This window comes from Atractosteus spatula, chromosome 14 (assembly GCF_055471065.1).
Source record: "Atractosteus spatula isolate fAtrSpa1 chromosome 14, fAtrSpa1.hap1, whole genome shotgun sequence".
NCBI lineage: Eukaryota > Metazoa > Chordata > Actinopteri > Semionotiformes > Lepisosteidae > Atractosteus > Atractosteus spatula.
In genome coordinates, this window is record NC_142719.1 from 15,422,110 (window position 1) to 15,445,108 (window position 22,999).

At 43.2% G+C, this 22,999-nt stretch overlaps 1 protein-coding gene across 3 annotated transcripts in view; it reads left to right on the forward strand.

Moving 5' to 3' along the window:
• LOC148820750 (noelin-2-like) overlaps positions 1 to 18,213 on the forward strand; it is a 115,411-nt gene extending 97,198 nt beyond the window's left edge. For all 3 annotated transcript variants that reach the window (XM_088932973.1, XM_088932972.1, XM_088932971.1), the window contains exons 4-6: positions 8,601 to 8,820; positions 10,325 to 10,431; positions 17,287 to 18,213. In XM_088932973.1, coding sequence (XP_088789099.1) covers positions 8,601 to 8,820; positions 10,325 to 10,431; positions 17,287 to 17,964 — 1,005 coding nt within the window. In that variant the 3' untranslated portion in view covers positions 17,965 to 18,213. The remainder of the gene's footprint in view (positions 1 to 8,600; positions 8,821 to 10,324; positions 10,432 to 17,286) is intronic.
• Positions 18,214 to 22,999: the final 4,786 nt, after the last annotated feature.

The window sequence follows — 22,999 nt, forward strand, 5'->3', positions numbered from 1 at the left end:
TGTTCCCGAGAGCCGCTGAGCCTTCCCCCGGTCTGGCACTCATAGCTGACTATGCACAGCACTGAGCTGCCGACAGAAGATAAAAGCAAAACCAATTATTTATCTTCCCCTATCGCGCTGCTTACAGGAATGGAAAAAAAGGGGGGGAAAAAAAGGGGGAGGCAGGCCAGGAGCTCTGCCTCCCGCGGGCCGGCGAAGTCCGGAGAGGCACAGGATGTTGGAGACGTCTCCCACCCGCCAGCAGCCGGTGCCGACAAGGGCGGGCTGAGCCAAGCGATCCTGCCATTGATCGGTCATCCCCCTCTCCCGGCCTCTCTTTCTGACGGCTGCAGACAGGCTGAACAAGCTCTTCAATGGGAACGCGAGCAGTTCATTAGAACGCGCCCGTCATGGCCGTGGTGACGACCGCTGCCTTTGTGTTTTTAATGAACACGTTGACAGGAGCCTGTCCCCATGAAAGGAGGGATGCAAAGTGCAATATTTATGTTTTTACCAATTATTTCTCACCTGGAAGAGCTCCTGCTAGTTCTGTTGTTCTTCCCATGAGCAGAGCTATTCTCGTTACGTACAGCACGGTATCAATTAGCTGCAATATTTCACACTGCGTGCCCCTCGTGTATCTGTAATGCAATAGTTGAAGCTGATCCCGTTGGTGGTACTTTATTTGACCTTTCATTGGCATTTTGTCCTACGTTTCGGGGCCTCTTTAAAACAGCTCCAAGGTCCCTATGCCTTTTCTGTGCTGATAAAGATCTGTGAGCTCCGCAGCGCCCTGCAGACATTTATCTGAATTACTGACCGCCAGGTGGTCGTGAGAGACCGCGCCCCACTGCAGGCAGCCTCGAAACGACAGGGCTGCGCTCTGTTGGGCCGTACGAATGACCTTCAGCCAGAGCCCAGGTGAGTCTGGCACAATGCCCCGAATCAGACATCTTGCTTAAATCGCACGACAACTGCACGGAGGCAGACTGTTAACTTACTGCGGCAGTGTGTGTGAGAGGGGCAGTCAATTCTTAAACGAGCTGTGCAATGCCCACTGTGCCATCTGAACATTAATATCTGTTATCACAGTTTCCCCATACAAAGCCTGAAAAAACTTTAATGACTGCTCGATTCTTTTTGGATGTCTGTTTTTGATGGCAGTTCAAAGGAAGGAAAGAATGAGGCTGCCTGCTTAAAAACACAGTCTTGCAGTGTAACTGGAACTAGCTGCAGGATTAAACTTCATTCATTGTCCAGTCGGGACTGTTTGGACACACAGTAAAACAATGTACACAAACCCAAGATAATTATAGGGATGTTAACACTTTATTCCATTCTGGGTTTATCCAATGTTGCATTCCCACAGTTCCTCCTTACTTTCTGAGTTCACCCCCTGATCTTCTGTGCACTAGGCTGCTGAAACTGAATGGCTGCTACTGTATGTGTCACCTACTGTAGGTGGGTGCTGCACATTACACAGCATAAATTGGATCCTCTTCTATGCATGCAAAGCGCCTTGGAATTCTTTGGGATGAGAAGTGATACTGTATACTGTATATGTATACAATACATATATACTGTAGGCAATATCATTACTTATCAAATACAAAAATCATAAGCCACCTAAAATTGCTGACATTTTCTAAGGGGTCTTTTCCAGCACCTGTGGAGACCAAATGAGACTATTACACTGCAAAAGGGGCAGACTTCAGCTCTGCGGCAGAAACAGTGATGCATTCCAAGAGTCCACCCTTAGATTTATCAATAGGCCATGTGTTGTACCTGGAAAGACTACTGCTTGAAAGCACTCCTTGTCAGTTTATGTCTTAGTGTTTTTCACCATTACAAAAAACAACATATAATAAATAAAAGCACATACACATTCAAAAATCATATCAGGAAAATCCACACATTTGTATGATCACTGAAGTCTGGTTTCAGATGCCAATTTATCAATGATAGCAAGCTAGTTTTTGAAAAAAAGCATTTCTGCAGGTTTTAAATGCCTGCCGTTTGAACAGCATTAAGAAAGTCATTTCCATGCTCCAGTACAACAGACCAAAAAAAGTTAAACCTTTCCTTTTGAAACATGTTCACTTGGTATTTTATTTTTAAGTATGTCTTCATTCTATTTAGCCACTGCCTTCAATTAAAATGAATATCTTTAGCGGTTCTGTACATTTGCTCACATACAGAAGAGTCCTTTTGTTAGAAAGCTGGGCTTCATTTCTCTCCGTCTTACAGATGAGTTATGAATCTTGACTTCCCCACTACACACGTCAAGCAATAAGATTTACGAGACTTAACTTCACAGCTGTGAAACGGCAAATAAGATTTATGATTCCCTGCTACTCATCCAAGTAGTGCTAAATCATAAGATTTGCAAGAAACCTTGGTGAAGAGGTATTAGTTTAAGCTGTCTTCACTGTTTCAGGCAACATGACCAAGAAAGTTAAAATGTTCCATGTGTTGGAATTAAGCGAGTAGGTGAAACTGAATTGGAATAGTGTAGTCCATATTCAGACATATTACCGCCTATAGTACATATTAAACAGGAGTCCAAGCTACTAAAGATATAAAGATCATTTTGCATATATCTGACCATAACTAAGAGTGGGGTTGTTTAGCCTTGAATGATGGTAGTGGGTCTACTGGAACATAAGTACTGCCATGTGTGGATGAAGTGGGTCACCTCCTATATATGTGGGATATATTGGAATAAAAAGTGCTATATAACTGCAACTAATAAGTCATTATTATTTGTATAAATGGATGCAGGGTCAACCACAGCATTTGTTTCCTCAGCAATTTGAAGCAAGTCCTGACCGCAAGTTCAATGTTCTATATAAAGTCGACAGAAAGGCCGTGGTCTTTAAGGCAGGTGTCTGGGAAAGCACAGATCTGTCCAATCACCATGAACTCTGTTGTCCAGACTATGTGGTTGTCTGAAATGCAGCACGGTAAATACAAAGAACTGGAGCACGTGAATTGACAGCACGGGCATGACCCTGTGAGGGAATGATAGCACAAGGAAGCATTGGTTAGGGCTCTCGACTGGAAGGATGTGGGTTCGAATTCTGGGTGGGGTCTGTTGTTGTACCTTTGAACAAGGTATTGGTCTCAGACTGTATCAGTAAATTGCCAGGGAACTTTAATGGATGTACAGCAAGTCACCATCGTCAATGATAATTTGCTCTGCAATGACGTACTTGCTGAAATAAAGGATGAAACAAGAATGTGGAAATGTTTTAATGTTTTACCACCCTGCAATGAAAGGGGTTTGGCACATTTAGAAAAACTAATAATTCTAAGCACCTTAGTTGTTTTTTTTTAGCATGACTAATGAGTAAAGATTTCAATTTTTATCTTTGACAGTGCCGCAATGCAGTGTTTACATATATTTTAAAAACTATCCAGGCAGCTTCGCTTGAAATTGGAAAGCAGTTTAACAGCAAAGCGCTTGTCAAACTGTGGCGAAGGGGATTCCTGCTGTAAACGCCTCAGGCAGGGGTACCCCTGAGCGCTGATAGCTGTGGACTCACCGACTAAGAGTGGAGCAGCTCCCCGAGTTAACCTGATCCCACAAGCGGAGGACCCCAGTAGACAAGATCCAGGGGCCACTTCAGCAGAACCAAGAGCACATAATCAGGAACTGGGCTGCAGATCATTGACACTTTCTCCTAATCCATTTATTTTATCTCGTGTTTATCTTGCTTCTCAATCCTATTAGCTTAAAAAAGAGGATACTGATACTACCGCACATTTAGATCTGGAGACGCACAGTTCCAGGCATTAAAGCGTAGGCAGGTTAGGAAGGACTCATGAAATGTTCATGCACACTGCAAGATGTTAGCTTAAGTCTTTTTTTGGCTTTTTGAAGGTTTTGAAGGTTACTTTCCAATTACCATTGATCCCTCGCCCATGTGCTGTAAAAATACACACCAGTTAAGGGGCATGATGAAGCCATCACCCTCCAGGGTATTGGGAGCTCAGCCAAAGAGAAGTTCAGCAGGCCTTATCTTTACTTCCTGCTTTACAGAATTCTAAAGAAATTTTAATGATCTCTCTGGTTACATTCTGTGTTATGTTTTACAGTGTCTGATTTGTGTGCTGCCCACTGAGGATTCGTTACAGAAACATAATTAACGCTGTCAGGAAAACAGACAGCTTGCATTCACTCTGTGTTAAATGAAGACTGCAGTCCGTGTTCGTTCCTGTTTTATCTTTTTCCATATCCGCTACAGTTAGGGACTGCAGTGTCAATCTATGCGTAAATATATCATCAAAAAGAGCAGGAAAATTGGATGCTTTTTAAAAGCCATATTGGAAACAAAATACAGCAAAGCCAGGAAAAAAAGCAATGCCTCACTTCCATTAATATAACCTTGGACATTGAGGTCCATATCATCTGGGACCATCAGAGTGCTCCTGTTGGTGGCTGGTGGGAATGGAAGACCATCCAGCAAACTAAATCTCACCCAGAACACTGCTGCAGAACTGAAAGCAGGTATCTAAATACCTGTGCCTACCTAGAGGTTAGGAAAGAAACCTCCGTATCTGTAATTTGAGATGATATGCTTCTGCATGACTCCATTACTTCTCAGAATGTTCTCTTAAATCTTCAACACCAATTGAGCTAGCCATGGCACTCATATCCACAATTGCTTCTTGGGATCCTATAGGCCCCACTATTGAACAAACACACACTCGTGTACAGTAGTGTCTGGATACATGTGAGATTTTAATTATTACTATTATGGATTGGTGTAGTAATCTGGATCATATATTGTTTGTTATTTTGTTGTTGTTATTAAATCTGGTAAATACTCTATGCTGGCTTCAAAACAAATTGACCAAAAAAACTGCAAAACACGAGACAGAAGAATGTCAGCAAGGTCCCCATTTCTCCTTCATAGACGAACAGCCTGGTCATGAATATCTGCTCCAGCTGCGTCGTCTCTGCAGTGGGACAGCTGCCGAAAGCGAAGTCGGGACCCCTGCCATGCTGGGGCGAATTTGGACAAGGTGCAAGCAGTAGATTTAGAATTTACAGATGCTAAACTCTGTCACATATAGTTCTTTGCGTGAGTAAGAAGGCTCTGTATTTTCCAAGTATCCAAATCACCAGGGGTCTGATGTACTCTGGGCAAGACTGACCTTTTCACAGATATTTAGTAGGCAGGGTACCTGACAAAGCGAGAAGATGGGGAGGTCCCTTTTGAGAGAAGTCTGTACAGAAGAGAATATGAGTCATGTTCATTTTATCATAATGTTATTCATGCTAAAGGAAACCTACCTTCATTGAGAAGATGTGTCCCCTTGTTATTTAACAAAACCATAGAGGACAACAGAAACATTTGCACTGTAGGGCACTGCATATTGATGTGTTTTTGTCCCGACTTATTATGAAGTGTATTAACCAAAAGAATATCAGCGGACAGGAGAGGATCACTGTGGTTTGAGCTGCACAGATGCTTAGGAAGAGAAAGAGACAGATGCTAACTATGCTTTTAACCATGACTCCTTTATTTGTTGCTCCCATTAACCCCCTCCCCCCTCCCTGTTATCTAATTAGCCATCTCAGTGCTAATTTGCTAAAGTAACCTGAACATGAAAAAATCATTTAAATCTGCAATATGAATAAACCTAACGTCAGTGCAAGGTTACAGAGGGATACACAGGCCTTCAGCTGCATTATATAATGCGAGTTGCTGTGTTTTTTCAATTGCAATGTATCCCTTGTGAAGGATCACCGCAAAGCCAGCAACACTAAGCTGACTGCAACCTGTCAACTGGAACTCCAGCGTAGGAGTTTTCACAGGCCATGTCCTCCTGCAGGTCTGCAGGCTGTGTCTCCCAAGCCGAGAAACATCACCTTCATTTTACTTAATTGCTGTTCTTGCCTGCTTCTCGGAGACAGATGAAAAGCGACATGGGCCAGCTGTAAGATGCCAAGAAAAAACACAAAAGACATACCAAAAAGACAAGGTGAAGGAGCACAAGTTGCAATTGCACAGCGGGTTATGGCCAAGAATATTTGTGGAGGCAGTGATGATCCACTCAAACATATAAAGACTGGCCCTGAGCACCAGGAAGACCAACATTGGCCACTGGCCTATCGGGACTACATTCTCAGATGTAGTCAGACTGTTAACTTGTCTTTGTTTGCAATTACCTAACTGCAATTTCTGCAGAAGAAGACAAAGATAATATGGTAATAGTATTAAGTCCATCCTGTTGCAGTGCATCTGCTCCTGAAGAGCTTATGCAGCCGGAAAAACCGACAGAGCAAAGCATGAAAGGCATATGCAATTACAGAAACACTGGAGGGCTGCAAATTCAGTAGGCCGGTGGGAGTGAAACACTTTTATCATCTTGCAGCTTAATAGAATATTGAATACTGTAGGCCCTCGAGGTACCGCTGCACACCGGGAGGCTGAAAGACCTCCTGTGTTTCATTAAGTTCCTCACTCGGGCCATGTAACCTTGCTACATGTCCCTTCATCTCAGCAGGTCCCAGGATTAGGTTAAACCAACAGAAGGCTCCGTCTTGTTTATCTTAATGCATTTAACACCTGCGGGCTTTCGAACTTGAAATAAAGCACCTGGCACAAAGCTTTTCACACTGGCTCGCCACTTCAGAGAAGCGCAGAGTCCTACCCTGGTACAAGCTCAACTACATTGCTAATAACTAGCTCAACTATCATGCTATTGCAGGAAAGCACAGAGACTGGGAGGGGCAAACGTGGCACCTGTTAGCTGTAACCAACACAATCAAAAACTGGAAGAGCAAAGATACCTGGAGAATGCAGTACAAGAGGACATTAGACCTCAGACAAACTGCACACTGCTACTTTTTGAAATGCCCATGTCTTTCCTGGGATCATATTTCTGTAACACCTGTTACACTGAACTAGATTTCAGAACCTGCTGCACATGACAGCAATGCTTCAACAAGAAAATTTCTCAAGCAACGAAAAACTAACCTTAACATCTTTCAGGCACTAAATACTCATCTTCCAAGTGGGTCAAATATGAAAAAAGCTCAGCAAAGGTCATGAAAAGATTTACATGTTTGGTTACTGATAAACCTTAATGCTATGTTTGAAGTTTCAAATAAAGTGATTCTAAATAAGGATTCTGTAGATTTTCCATATAAACTTGCAAACTGAAAGAAATCCTTTATGCCCCAAAACCTGCATTAATAAATCATTTAACATTACAGTTTTCCTAACAGCACCTTGCAGCCAGTGGTTGTAAGACATGATATGCTGCATATTTACTATTTTATATATTTACAACAACTACTTAAATACACACTAAACCCTTATTTATAACAAGGAAAAGTGTTACAGTATGAACTTTCATAGAGTGGAGCTTTTAAGAGCTACTTAAAAAAAACTTGTATCATGTATCCTAGAAACTGGCTGTGAATAAATGTGGATGGGCTGAATATGTTTTCTCATTTTCCTGGTATAGATTTTTTCTTGTTTTCTATGGTCTTTCTTTTCTATAGATTTTTTGAAGGTAATAAATCTCCACTCTCCATCATTACAGAGACTTCCCTCCCAGTGAAGACGAGATATGCTTATTAACTGTAATTAATATTTAAAGCTTGCAAAATGATCACAATCAATAACTGTATCAGAGAGACAAATGAGAAAAAAAAGAATGGCTCCTATTGCATGAAATTTTGATGTTCCCGAGTTTCAGGGAGAAGTGGGAAGGATTTTTCCCCCTGTGATTGGAATATTTTGGTGTGCTGCAGATACAGTACAATACATGCAGCAATATGGAATTAGGTTTTGCTGCAGCTGAAAGTGCAAATTATGATTGTTGTTTGTAGTTTGCATTACAACTCAATTTGATGTACTGTAAATACACCTTTTTGTTTAATAACCTACAGTAATAATAATAATAATAATAATAATAATAATAATAATAATAATAATAAGTGCTTACACTTATATAGTGCTTTTCTGGACACTCAACTCAAAGTGCTTTACAGGTAACAGGGATCCCCTCCACCACCACCAATGTGCAGCCCCACCTGGATGATGCGAAAAGCAGCCACACATCACACATCAGCTACTGTATTACTGGGGAGGAGTACAGAGTAATTAAGTCAGTTCATAGATGGGGATTATTAGGAGGCCATGATTGGTTAGGGCCAATGGGAAATTTGGCCGGGATGTTGGGGTTACACCCCTACTCTTTTTAAGAAACACCCTGGGATTTTTAATGACCACAGAGAGTCAGGACCTCGGTTTTACATCTCATCCGAAGGACGGCGCCTTTTTTACAGTATACTGTCCCCATCACTATACTGGGGCTTTAGGACCCACATGGACCGCAGGGTGAGCGGTGAGCGCCCCCCGCTGACCCCACTAACACCTCTTCCAGCAGCAGCCTTAGTTTTTCCCAGGAGGTCTCTCATCCAGGTACTGACCAGGCTCACACCTGATTAGCTTCAGTGGGCTGCCAGTTGGGAGTTGCTGAACTTTTGCTGCTGGAGGTACAGGATCTGAAATGCTCTCTCAGTAAAGCTGGGTCTGGCAGTGTCCTCTTACCAGTCAGTCACAGTTCCTCTTAGTCAAATACTGCTCCATGTCTTCCAGGAGCTGAAGGACAAGGTGAATCAGCTGCTCCCCCTGCTGCCCGTCCTGGAGCAGTACAAGACCGATGCGCGCATGGTGGTGAAGTTGAAGGAGGAAGTACGCAACCTCTCCTTGGTGCTGCTGGCCATTCAGGAGGAAATGGGCGCCTACGACTACGAGGAGCTTCAGCAGAGAGTGCTGCTGCTGGAGGCCAGACTACATGCCTGCATGCAGAAGCTGGGTGAGTCTGGGTGAAAGGGGAGGGGACGGGCATACTACACAAAGTGCAACTGTTGGATGGTGGCTGGTCACTCTTTTAGGGACCAATGTGGAGTTATGTGAAGATCCAACATCTTTCCATCCACCCATTTCTAACTGCTTTACCCAGTACAGGATAGCAGGGGGAGCCAGAGCCTATCCCAGCAAGCCATAGGCACAAGGCAGGGTACACCCTGGACGTCAGTCCATTACAGGACAGACACAAACACAGACACACTCACACCAGAACCAATTTTACCAGAAGCCAATTAACACACCAGTATCTCTTTGAGCTGTGGGAGAAAACCAGAGCACCTGGAGAAAACGTGGTTAGAATATAAACACTCCACGTAGACAGCACCCCGAATTGAACCCAGGGCCCCAGCGATGCGAGGCATCAATGCTAACCACTGCACCTCTGTGCCACAGTGCACAGTGTGTTACTGTAAATGAGTTCTTCCATACCTGCTTTCCCCAGGTTCACCTTGTCCTTCTATTCTACTCTCCTCTACTCTCTAGCCACCACACCCCCTGAGCCACACTTTTAATAACTTCGCCCATGCATAATCCGCACATGGGGCTCAATTTCTTTTCTGCAAATCAGAACCTAAGATGCTCATTTCAGAATTTCTTTATTTTTCTTAAGAGCCCACTGTTTTACAGCTGAGGAGGAATGATGATGAAATTGGGAGAGAGCTCCTCACCCAGTTCAGTATAAGCCAGGCTGCTCCACATGTCAGCTGATGTTAGTCATGATCGACTTCCAGCCCCCTGCCATGGGGTTACTGGAAAGTCACTTCCATCCCGATATCTGGAATGGGTGACACCATCATGCTAATGTGCTGTGATTGCTACAATATGTCCTTATGCTATCTCCGACACACCTCCCCCTGGGCTCCTTACCAATACTCTCCCCCCAGCCTCAAAACATCCTCGACTTGAAAGCCAAAAAGGAGAGGTCTCAGAGTAAAAGACACAGCTGGGGGCTTCTATTATCTTCATCTGAACAGCTACCGTATGCTAGGCAAGATACAGCCAATCACCTCCAACCAGATACAGCTGCCAACCTAACCTGATGAAACAGAAATGGACACTTAATAGTACGGTTCTTTCAAAGAAAAGACACTAATTTTGTTGAATCACAATACTCGGGGGGGAGGGATTTTTGTAGGGTTTTGACCACTATTAGAATCTGTTTAAGTATGAAGAGTCACAAATCATCAATAAAGAAATCCATACTATACATATACAGTGCAATACAACAACCCTCTTCCAATGATGTCCCATTTTGTTGATTTTCAAATTATGTTTACACATTTTTTTCAGGTGAATATTTTTAAACAAGACTTAAATGTCTTGTATAAAGGAAACAAAATCGCACAGCACACTGGTTCTATCAAGGGGTTAGTATTGACATTGAAAGTTTTATCATATACTGTTCAGTGGTCCTTTAACCCTTCCACCCTCCTATGCCTGCTTCTTCACAGGCTGCGGGAAGCTGACGGGAGTAAGCAATCCGATCACAATCCGGGCCTCGGGGTCGAGGTTCGGCTCATGGATGACGGACACCATGATCCCCAGTTCGGACAATCGGGTAAGGGAGCTGGGGTTTCTTCTTTAGACGACAGTCACAGGACAGGTAAAGGGACATACAGTATGTAGTTACAGAAAGTCAACACCCGGTGCTGGATTCTCAAACTGACCTACATCTGGATCTATTATTTTTCTGCCTCGAATTATCTGTTAATGTGTCGTTTAAGGTTCCAACTATTCTTGCTGCCTCTTATTTGCCCATAACAGCCTTTCCCAACAATCGACATGTCGTCACTAAACTGAAATTACACATGGCAGTTACACAGTAAAGACAGATTCCAGATGCTGGCACTTTGAGAATGCTCTAAACAAAGTGTATTTGCTGCTTAAAATATACAAGATGCCCAATATATTGACCAGGGGAGGCCCTAATGTGTTGGCTGTTCAGTATTAGGTTGTGGGAGTATAGAACCAACTACTTAGCCATGGTGTTGAAGCTGTAATCCTGGTTTCATTCCAAGAAACAGCTGGACCAGATCTTTGGATCAATAATCTTCTAACTACCAAATGGGTCAGATGGGCTATTCTAAGCCAGTTCTGTTTCCTTCTTCACTTCTGATGACGCAGGGGAAATGAATACGTGTAAGAGGGAAGGCATCTATTCTTTTTCTTACTTCTGCCTTACGATCTGTAAACTTTCACTTGTCTTTAAAGTGCACTGTTAGCTTTCGCCTTGTGGCTGTTCCCTTCTGCCCTGTCTTTGCATTTATTGAATATACACAGCGTGGGCAATTAGCCATCTACAGATATCCCAAGACATCTACCTTGCACATCAGCACTGTCTCTCTTACTGAAAATTTAAGCTGGGGGTCCTTAAAAGCTTGGCTTCCCCATAAATGGCCGTGCAATCTGTTCAAGAATTGCCCATGATGTAACAAACCTGTCTGTTTCATAGACAGCTGCTCTACCTATTCCTGCAGTTACAAGAACTGCTTTAATGAGGGAGGATAAGGCACTGGTTCTTTTGATTTGCAAGTCGTCATCAGCACCTCCAGGGTGTATCACAGTCATGAGTTTCTAACAGATTTATATCTTTGTATTGAGTGAAGTAAGTAAAAACAGGCTTAATGAACTGTTTCGAAAATGCTGTCTTTATTACGTGTAAAAATGTGAAACCCCTTCAAATGGGGTAAAAAAAACCCACAAACTGCGCCTGAAATCATTAGCAAAACTAATGTTTTGGAAAAATCTACAAAAGCCTCACAATTGCAAACAACATATTTAAAATCAATTTATGATTCAAATGAGGCTGCAAATACACTAGGAAAAACAGGACAGCTGGGAGGGCAGGGATGATAATTTAAGAGAAAAGAGTGACTTGATAAAGGGTTTAGTTTTTTCTGAAAGTGTTATGAGTGCCAGGATTATCCATTTGAGCTTTAAAACCACTCAGCACTCAGAACCACTCATCTTACAGAAAGAGAGAGAAACAGCACTACTGTCAGTGCAGCAAGGAAATTTGGGGACATTTACAGATCAATCAAAGAGGCAATAACAAAAACAAGATATCCGGTCAATTACGCAATACATTTTCTGTGTGTTTCTGTATATTTATATTTATATTTAGTCTCTCTGTTAAAAACACTATTTCCTTTTAACACAATATCTGTCTGGTGTCTCCAGCACAAAACCTGGACTTCACAGGCATCCTGCCCAGCACAGTGTGGCTCCTCTCTCTCAGCATGAAGGTCATCTTAATAAAGACAAGCTGATCAGCCATCCTTGGTTGAAAATGAAAAAATACCACAGTCTTGAAGCTGAAAAATGGAAAAGAACCCCTCCGACACATTAACTACCGATGGGGGTGACAAAAATGAGAGATTTATGTGTCTGACATTTCGAAGGTCTGCTTGAACCATTTCTTTTTGGGAACAAAGCTGAGGGCTTCTGTGTCACATGCAGGCTCTGGCTTGAGAGCCCTTTGGCTCTCCCTGCCCCTCTGCTGAGGACAGACGTCTCTAATAACTCATCTCATTAAGGTGCGGTGGGCCCCGATAAGCCTCCCAGGGTGATTAATGGACCCATCAACAAACCTAGGATTAACGAGTTGTTTTCACAATGTCTGCACCAATCATCACTCTAATTACCTATGCTGTCATCATGCTGGGACAGCGAAATTATAAACAAGACAACCCCCCCCCCCTTCTCTCCCATATGTGCCTCCATTCAACAAGTGTTCTTTCTTTACTTCAGTCTTTAAACTTGCAAGCCGATGTTCATACTGTACAACACAGATGTCGCACTCTGAGAGGACGCCTGGCATACATGGCTAAGCAAATTGCAGTGCAGGCTGGAAGGAGAACTCCTAAGCTATCCAAATTTACAAAAATCTGAACATCTGTCAGGGACCAGAGTTGCCTTAATTAAGCAAAGTGCTTGCTTAATCGATCAATAATTGTGTGTTGGCTAAAGTGTTGCCATTCAATAGAATTATGTGACTTAGGATGACCCATAAGGCTAGAGCCTATGAGGTGTCCTTAGCAGGAATCAGACACCTGGACCAAGGCCCAGCCATCAGGGCAGTGACAGAATGAGTAAAACGGGGAGTTGGAGTCGGCATCATCTTCAGATTCAGCCACAAGACTACAAGGTCAAAGGCCTCAGCCAGCTCATATTATTTTTATTCCACAAGGACTTTTTCTCCAGTCCTTGCTAAGACTCCTTCTCTGGTCCTCAAGGACAAGAATCCTGAGGATTTCACAGGTACAGTACATTTTGTTTAGCAACTGATTGAGAACAAAAAGACAGACTTTTCAACTTAGCTAATTAAGGGACTTATAGTAACAATCAAGAGAGAGAGGCAGAGGACATGGGAGAGGATGAGCTATAGTACAGATCACACTGCCCCACTCATGCAGTGATGCAGCTGTGCGTCTCCAGCTTGCCAGTCTAGCCCTGGCACTGGTGGCTATTAACTCCTCTTCTCTCCTCCACTGTCGCGCTCTTGTTCTGCACTGACGGGTTTATCAGTTCCATTGCTCTGTCCGATGGGTTTGGAAATGATTCCCACCATTCAGAAGTATACTGTACAAATATAAATAAATAACCTTCATGGGCGACATGGTGGCGCAGTGGTTAGCATTGCTGCCTCACAGCACTGGGTCTCCGGGTTCACTTCCTGAGGTGCTGTCTGTATGGAGTTCATTTGTTCCACCCATATTCATGCAGGTCTCCTCCCACAGCCCAAAGACATGCTGGTAGGTTAATTGGCTTCTGGGAAATTGGCCCTGGTGTGAGTGTGCTCTGCACTGGACTGGCATCCTGTCCAGGGTATATCCTGCCTTGTGCCCAATACTTGCAGGGATAGGCTCCAGCATCCCTGTGACCCTGAACTGGATAAAGTGGTTATTGAAAGTGATGTGAATAACCTTCGCTTGCCCCCCTGTACAATGAAGGAATTGGCCAGACAGTCTGGCAAGACGAGGCTGGCAAGAAACTAACCCAAACCCTTGGGTTCCTGGCGTGATACTTAAACAATTTCCAATTTGTTTAGCAGTCAGATTTCCAACTATTAAAATACAGATATGGGGAAAAAGACAGGAAGAGCAGTTAATCTGAACAGTTGGTGGGCTGCAGTTCACCCTATTCTCCCCACTGACTCAAGAGCCAAGCACGACACTGTGCAATGCAGTGCAAGCTTTTTGTGTCATTAGGATTCAATTTCCTAACTTTTTTGCTTTATCACTTCCCAAAGCTCGATGTTTATTATTAAGACATATAAAGTTGCCCAAAGTCTAGAGTGAAGACATCAAATTGCAGTTTTGGCAAATGCATTTATTCTTAGATCATGCATGGAACTTAAACACCTGCAAACAAGCTTCACTCTGTATATGTCCTGAGACACAGTAAAAAACCCAACAAAACAGCACTGAAAAAACTGCCCTTAAATAATCAAATTATAGACTTAGAATCTGTGTGTTTTAATCAATTTAAGTCAATTGGTTCAAAAACGTTTTATGATACAGCCTGTTAGGAATGGCGATACGGTAAGAACAGCAGAGCCCATCTCTCATGTCTAAGGCCCTTGAAAATTATGGTTGTATCCGAACACACTTGCTACCCTGGCTTTTAGCCTCCTAGTAAATCTTCCCTCAGGTCCTAGTAAATCGTCAGCTTTTCCCTCATAAAGATCTTTATGGCTCTTCTGAAGTTGATGTGTTTCAAAGTGAAGCTTAACTACGAACAAAAAAATTGATAACATCATAAAATCGCAAAAGCCTGAAGTTGACGTTGATTGTTTAATTATTCTCCGGCTCAGTTTTATTGGAGAAGTCTGACATCTTGAGGTTTTGAACTTAAAATCCTGACAAGTTGGGCTGTCTGAATTTCTGAGGCTTTATCTTCAGATATGAGAATTTAAGGGTCATTATGGAGTGCAAAAATATCTTCTACTTTAGATCAGCTGCCGTTTTTTACCGAAGTCTTTTTATGATGATCACCATCACAAAGCCCTTTAAACACAGAGAAAAATAAAATAGACAAAGACAGACAAAGAATTACCAAGAGAAATAAGAAATAGAGTTATGATGACTTAAAACCCATACTGTAGATAAAAGACTGGAATTACAGCATTTTACAATGGCATGCATTTTCACAACACTCAAACTTATACTTACTGTATATACAGTATATACATGTATAGACACACAAGAATTGAATCCCTAAATTATTTTGCAGATTTATAGCCAAATATGATTCCTTTTCTAAAGATGTGAGATTCTCTTCTACTGTATAGATCAGTGTATGCAGTCTTCCGTCTTCCTCAAATTAATATACAATTGTCAGCCTGTCCCCAATCAAGTAAGTGTTAACACACACAGCTAGGCCTGTTTATTACAGATCAGTGGATGTCAGTGCCGTTACAAACACTGCATTAATTAACTTCTGAAAACTTCAGATCCAGTGCTCTTTCCATTACCTCAAAGAAGCCCCAGGGTATCAGGCAGATATCACATAAGTGACCTACCAACCCCTACGTTATTATTTTCGTTTTAATTTTTTTTTTGCTCATCAACTGGCCGACAGGTCTTAATTTAATTTCAGCAAAATTAAAATAAAAAAAAGACACACAGCCCTGTCTGGGTTGATTAAGTCGTCCAGCAGAAAACGAGATGCGATCGCAGCATATCAGAGGAAGCTGTCAGCAGCAACGCCAGCATGAGGGCCCTGCACTCCTCCCGATGCTGGTTCAGATCTTAAATTAGTATTGATTCTGATTGCTTCCGCCCAGTCCTGCTCAGAAAGCCATCCACATCCAAAGGCCATCACTCAAAAGAGCTGAACCCGGCACTTAACTAAGGACGTGACCTCATATTATTAAGAAATCCTGTAATAAACCACGCTGGTGTGCTGGGAGAGGGAGGAAAGGGCAGAGGGGTGTCTTTTCCTTTTCATTGTCATGCCCATAGTACTAGAAGCACTGTCTTACTAGAAGCATGCGACTGGAAAGAGTCAGATGCTTCAGGGCATTTAAATTGAACTACACAACTAGAAACTAGAAAACACAGGGCTTGCAAAAGGAGTCATGCTCGCCACTGGCTCAAGATCCCAGCTGCGTAAGAAGGCAGCCGAGGTGCAGAGTGAAAAACATTGATGCCCAGCAGAAGCGTGTGTCCGGTCAATGCCCACCCTGCATGCTTTCAGAGTGTGTGGCACACTCTTGTGTCCCACATATGCCCAGAGTTGCATTCTGTAATGGCACATTCAGTTAAAAAACAAAACCACACTGTCAGAAAAAGTGGTCACAAGGTGTTATCTGTCATTTTTAGATTCCCACGCTCCTCAAGCAATTTCCTTGCCCTGCCCTTCCTCGAAAGCCTGAAATAAAAACAATCTATTAACAGAGGTGCCTTTGGAAATACATGCCCATGTGCAGGACATGCTAGACCGTGAACCTTAGAGATGCCTCCTTCTTTTTCTGGGACTCTTAAATGGTGGCGGCCATGCTGCACCTCAGTCTGACCTGCTCAGTTACAGAGCTGTCAGAAATCCACCGCCTCCCTAACGACCATGCAGGATCTCCAAACACAAACCCCCTGCTCCCTCCACCATGGTCATTAGCGCTCGGGAAGCAATTATCGCTCCCCCTCGACTATAGGGACTTGGTTGGGACCTTCTCTTTACTGAGAATAATTGGCTTGATAAGAAATTTTTCAAAGCAGAAAATGATGGAGCGTGATCTCCTCACCGTGGGTGGCCGTCACTGAAAATCACAGCCTGCTGGGAGCTGGCTAGAGCTCTCTTCCCTGCTCCTCAACCCTGGAAAACAGCCATTACAGACTTGGCTCTATTATTTTTTAAGTACACAAAGTAATAACAGGGTCACTTCACAGTTCGTATTGCCCTCCCAAGACAAATTGATGGGTGATCTGCACTGTATTTGTTAAACAGTTTCAGACACACTAAGGTTACCGTGACAAAATATCAAAAGGAAACATTCAAAATCCCTTCTAGGATTCTTAAATAAGCTTTTGTCAGGCTCCTTTTAATAAGGAAAAAACTAAACTTAGGAATGTAGCACATTCTTAATGACTATGTAAGTCTGGGCACCTCTAACCCCGCTTGCTCCTGCAGAGCCCCAGTCCAGCAGGTATTGTAGATCACCATTAAATCCTTTGGAAAAACACACTTGTGACCCACTGCTGGTGAGCTGTTAAATGAACTTCTTTACGGTTCATTCTGAACAAAAACCTTCAACCCCTAATGACCAAAGTCCCTTCAAATGAACAAATTCCACACTGAATGGGTCAAAACGATTAACGATGATCATGAAATGATTTAGGGTGACCAGACTGGGGCTCTCCAGAACACACCTTGCCCGAGGTCATGTATTCTGTCTCTCTCCCCCTCTCCGCAGGTGTGGTCAATGGACGGCTACTACAAGGGCCGCCGAGTGCTGGAATACCGCACCCTCAACGACTTCATGAAGGGCCAGAACTTCGTGCAGCACCTCCTGCCACACCCCTGGGCCGGCACGGGGCACGTGGTCTACAACGGCTCCCTCTACTACAACAAGTACCAGAGCAACATCATCATCAAGTACCACTTCCGGTCGCGCAGTGTGCTGGTGCAGCGCAGCCTGAACGGCGCGGGCTACAACAACACCTTCCCCTACTCCTGGGGGGGCTCCTCCGACATCGACCTCATGGCGGACGAGAACGGGCTGTGGGCCGTCTACACCACCATCCAGAACGCGGGCAACATCGTGATCAGCCGCCTGGAGCCGCAGAGCCTGGAGGTCCTGCAGACGTGGGACACCGGCTACCCCAAGCGCAGCGCGGGCGAGTCCTTCATGATCTGCGGCACCCTCTACGTGACCAACTCGCATCTTGCCGGCGCCAAGATCTACTTTGCCTACTACACAAACTCCTCCAGTTACGAGTACACGGACATCCCTTTCCACAATCAGTACTCCCATATATCCATGTTGGACTACAACCCTCGTGAGAGGGTGCTATATACTTGGAACAATGGACACCAAGTGCTGTACAACGTCACACTTTTCCACGTCATAAAGACATCGGGAGACGCGTAAAACACTGTAGGAGCCGCCCTCCGCACACACCGCCACACAGTGGGGGAAAGGGAATCCTGAGACTTTTTTTACATCTTAATACAAATCTTAATAGAGTGCTATTATTTATAGACAGCGGGGAAAAGGACAAAGACAACAGAAAAAAAAACGTCCAGAAATAAAGAGATAAAGAAATTAATGACTTTTTTTTCTTTTTGTGGTCCGTGCGCATGGTTTCATTTTTGTGACAAGAAATAAACATTTACCTTTGCCGTTTAAGAGGCTGCTTTTTATTTTATTTCAAAAGACCTTTGTCTTATGGGGCTCGATTTGGAACATTAACTAGTGCTACAATCCTCCCACTGTCCAAAACCCTACCGGTATAGTATGTTAACTGGCTTCTGGGAAAATTGGCCTGGGTATGAGTGAGTGTGTCTGTATTCGTGTCTGTGTCTGTCCTGCGTTGGGCTGGCATCCCGTCCACGGTGTATCCTGTGTTGTGCCCGTTACTTGCCATGGTAGGCTCTGGCTCCCCCACAACCCTGAAAAGGGGTTTGGAAATGGCTGGAAGGATAGCCTAATACTACAAAATGTAAACATTTTGTTATATTTCCTTTCTCCTTGCACTTACCAAATGCCACTGCAACACAAAGGCTCACTGCATGATCATGCAATTCTCTCAGAAAAATCAATTTTGCAGATAATCCTACCTGTGCAGAGACTTGCCTGCTTCTGGATCCAAGAACATTACTGGACATTTTCTTCAGCAATCCCTGTGATTCAGTAATGTTGTGTACTGCACGTCACATAGACTGTATGTCTCATCAGGAAAAAATCTCAATGAAGCTCTAACACAGAAGTGGCTAAAGATGTTTTATACCACCCAAAGCTACATTTATACCTAAGCAGTTAACCGTACAAACAGAATGCTGTCTCATCTACTGTTCCGAATAATGGGATAACAAATCACAGCTGTTCCTAATCACCATCATTCTGAAATTAGTTATACAGGATATATTGAACACAAACCCTTCGTATTAGTCTCCAGCAGAGCTCCTCCTCCCCATATTCACCTTGCAGCTACCCCTTGATTCACTCCTTCCTGAATGTGGCCATAAGACCAGGAGGCTGCCCTACTTAACCAAGTAGGTTAAGCCAAACCTTTCTCATTCAGTTTTCCAAACATTCATAAACATTCAGTTCTTGGATGTTGTTGTTCCTAGTGACCCCTGCAACATTAGCATGATAGCCTATTCTCCTTTTTCTGTTACTGTACCTTTCAACAACAGGCTTACAGCTGACAGCTGTAGTTCTCTGATATTTAGATATCTGAACTGGATATAAAACACAACACTGAATGTTTTAGTAAGGAAAGCTAAAAATAAGGTTTACGTTTCTAAATTTACTACAATTTTACATGAAATAAATAAAACAATATGATAGTCATTGATAGTCACTCGGAAGTTTGCTTGAAAGCAAATAAAGAGTTGCAGGGACATGAGCATGTACAGTAAGTATGGACAAAGCCTAAGAATCCTGAACTATTAAAAGAAAAAGAAAAAAATGTAGTCTATCTGCCAGTGGAATCTCACAGGTGACTACTCATTGAGAAAAAGCAACAAGCAACTCAACTGTCTGTGCATCTCCTCCACTGAGGGGTATTTTTATATGAAAATGGCTGTGTGGCCCAAGCGCATTTACATCCCTAGTTTCTTTTTACAGTCAAAAATCACATCAGGACACAGGGATTATATGCAACATCACATCAAGCCTAAAACTGAGCAGCTACTAACACATCTGGCAGCTTCACGTTGAACATCCTGCAGGGCCTCATGAAGACACCCAGACACATCTTGGGGGCTTGGGCAGCTTCTTTTAAAATGGCAAACCTCTGCGAACAAGCCACAGCTTGCTTATGTCATATGGTGGAGCTCCCGAAATGTGTTTCTCCTTATTCCCAGATACATACTGTACAGAGACAGAACAGGATAACTCCAATCTAACATAATAAAACCTAACCGCACCAGGGTTTCTGCATATCTTAGTAGCCTTCTATGCAAGCATTCTGCAACACATATTAGATTAACTTTATTGACCACTTAAAGTGGAAATTTGTCTTACGTTTCCCCCATTACAAATAATACAATTAATTAAAAAAACACAAAATACAATTCAGATAGAGCACTAGGGCAGATATGTACTGTCCCTAGTGGGAAAACGCACTTAAATAGACACTAGGACGGCCATGCACATACTCATTCACAAAGATCCTAAGTCTGACGGTCAGAAGGAGCGAATAGGAGTCAAGTATTCCTTAGAACTGAAGCAATGGATCCTGAAAGGTAACAGCTACAGTACACACAAGACATTCCTATCTGGCTGGGAACCTGGTGAAAGAGGGGTGATCATGTGTAAACAAGAGGATCAACCCCAGTGGAGCTGCACTTGGAATAATAAATTAAACTCATCGTGGCTTTTCGCTAGAAAACTCCTTGTGTAACCCCCTGCCAGGTCTGGTAGTGCTGATTTCGCAAGTCGCAAAATCGCAGTCTCCTTAGGACATTCTCTTAGTCAGGCTAGGCTCAAAAATAACCAGGAAAAAAACTGCTTTGTTAACACCACCATTATTGAGGCGTATAAAAGCTGAATCTCCCCGAAGCATCTGCCTCGTAAACACATGCCTCCATCTCTCTCCATCACCCTCTTAAACCGCAGGTGGTGCGGACACGCCGGCTCAAAGAGCGCTGGGCCGCATTTACTGAATAGATGAGATCTGCACCTTGCAATCTAATCAGCTCTTGTGAAAACATGCGCCTGCAAAGATGCTGCTGTTCTGGGCTTTTAGCACTTAGTAGCGCTCCTAGGAGCAAAACTACGGGCAGCGGCATAGCAATGTGAGGCCCCCTCGAGCGAGCAGCAGGTGTGGGAGGACCTGCAGTCCCGCACGATACTCCTGAAGAACACAGGCTTGAATAATGTATGACTGCAGCAAGCCTACTTGCTGAACGTGCATAATCAGTGCCGAGTTTTACATGATGTGAATTCAATTGTCACAGTTAGCAAGACACCTTGTAATTCCCAGCTTTTCGTATTTCTTGCAGATTATGCAAAATTGTAACTTCTGCTTTAAAAAAAAAAATCAGAAAGCATTTCTAATGCCAAAAAATGCCAGCCCAAATCAAATTAATTAAATAATCTTCTGGCAACAGACACTGACAGCAGCCCAAAATGAAAAAAGTGATTTGACCTCAATAGGTTTATGGTGACTTCTAGTGAAATAGCTCTGTGCCATGTACCGTGTAAGCATGTGCCTTCATAGAAAAATCATTTCAGTGCCAGAGGGCAATCCAATAGTTTTAATCTTAAAGTCTCTCAGATAAGAACGTTCTGAGCACAACACCTGCACAAAAGAGAGGGTACCTATTATTTTGATGATAGCGTTATCTAGGTCCCAGAAAGGAGATATTTACAGAAGTAAAGTAACTGAAAATAATATTTTTGGTGCGATTATACTGGAAAAATTATTTAGACTAATAAGATCCATGCAGAATATAGATTTGGACTTTATTTAACAGTAAAAAACTCTGAGCATAACAGTAAGCATTTATGAGCTGAAAGCCACGTGTCTAACTCTCCTTTGGTGTGACGTAAGCATATCAGGACAGTGTTAGTGTGACAGACGAGCTATTTAAAGATGAACTGTTGCATGTAATCAGCATTTACAGCATTTCCTTGCTTTGCCGTTGTTCATATGAGGACATCTTCGGCTTCATTTGTTAAAAACAACAAAACACTCAAGAGTCAAGCCATCACAGTGCGGTAGTTCACACAAAACTTTCAAGCCCCCTCCCCAATGAGAGACCTAGGTTCAGGTCTTGCACGCTGCATTTACTACATCAAGGAACAGAAACAGAAATCAAGGAACAAACTGGTTTATAGAAATCCCTCCACGTTCACAGAAATAAGAGGATGGACATTAACACCAGACATCATCTTAACACAAGGGTAGCTTACCTGGCCTAGCCATCACTGCAAATTATGGGAAGCCCATAGTCACAGGCCTCTGTGACTCCGGGGGAGGGCTCGAATAACCAGACATCTTAATCATGTTTCAATGGCTGATTGCAAAGCATTTTAATGAGGAGCAAAACGGTTTCCTTCAGCTGCCCATGGAGCTGCTTTTTAACAGGGCCTCTCAGTTGGAGGCAGAGTTGGGCCCGGACGTGTGTGGGCGTCTGAGTGATCGCAGGCAGTTACCTTCAAGACGTGGAAATGAATGTCTGAAGTGCCTGGGTGCGCCAGCCTTCAGCGCAGAGCTTCAGGGCATTTTAGTCGCACTCTTCCCCCACGCCGGAAGAGACTGCACGCACTGGCGTCTTCATACACAAGAAAGGGCTCGCTTTTAACGGGACTGGCGAAGACCCTTGCATTATAAAACAAAGGAAAACACTCCAGGGCTCCCTGGCTTTTCAATGTGCAGCATTCCAGACACACTTCTGAGCACAGTTACATCAGCTACAACTACTGAGAGCTTAGAAGGGCATGTTTCAGACCTGCACATTAGATTACATTTCATTGCTAATCTTGTGAAGGGCACACAATATCCGTCCATTAGCCTGTCCAGAATTGGTTTATTTTGATATAAATGGAATTCATCCACTATAAAACCAGCAATAAAAAAATCTCGCACATCTGGTTAAAGATGACATCTGTCTTTACAGATCCCTCAGCTGCCGTAAGTTAAAACAAAGACAGATAGTGAATCGGTCTCCTGTGGATCTGCCAAGCTCTTCTTGGGCATTAGTTTGGAATAACTTTCATTGGTCAAGATGATTACAAGAAATGACAGACGCACTGCTGTGCCCCAGTAAAATAAGGCAAGATCTTCAGAGGTTGTGCAAAACAGCAAAGTCTAAGAAAATGTCTGTCCATTAAACTATTAAGATGTGCTGGCCTTTGAAGGAATGTATCATGAAATGGGCCTTGTCAGAGAGCTGAGTTTCCTTTCAAGCCACAGACCAAAAGGAGTGTGAAGTCTTCAGTACTCATAAACATC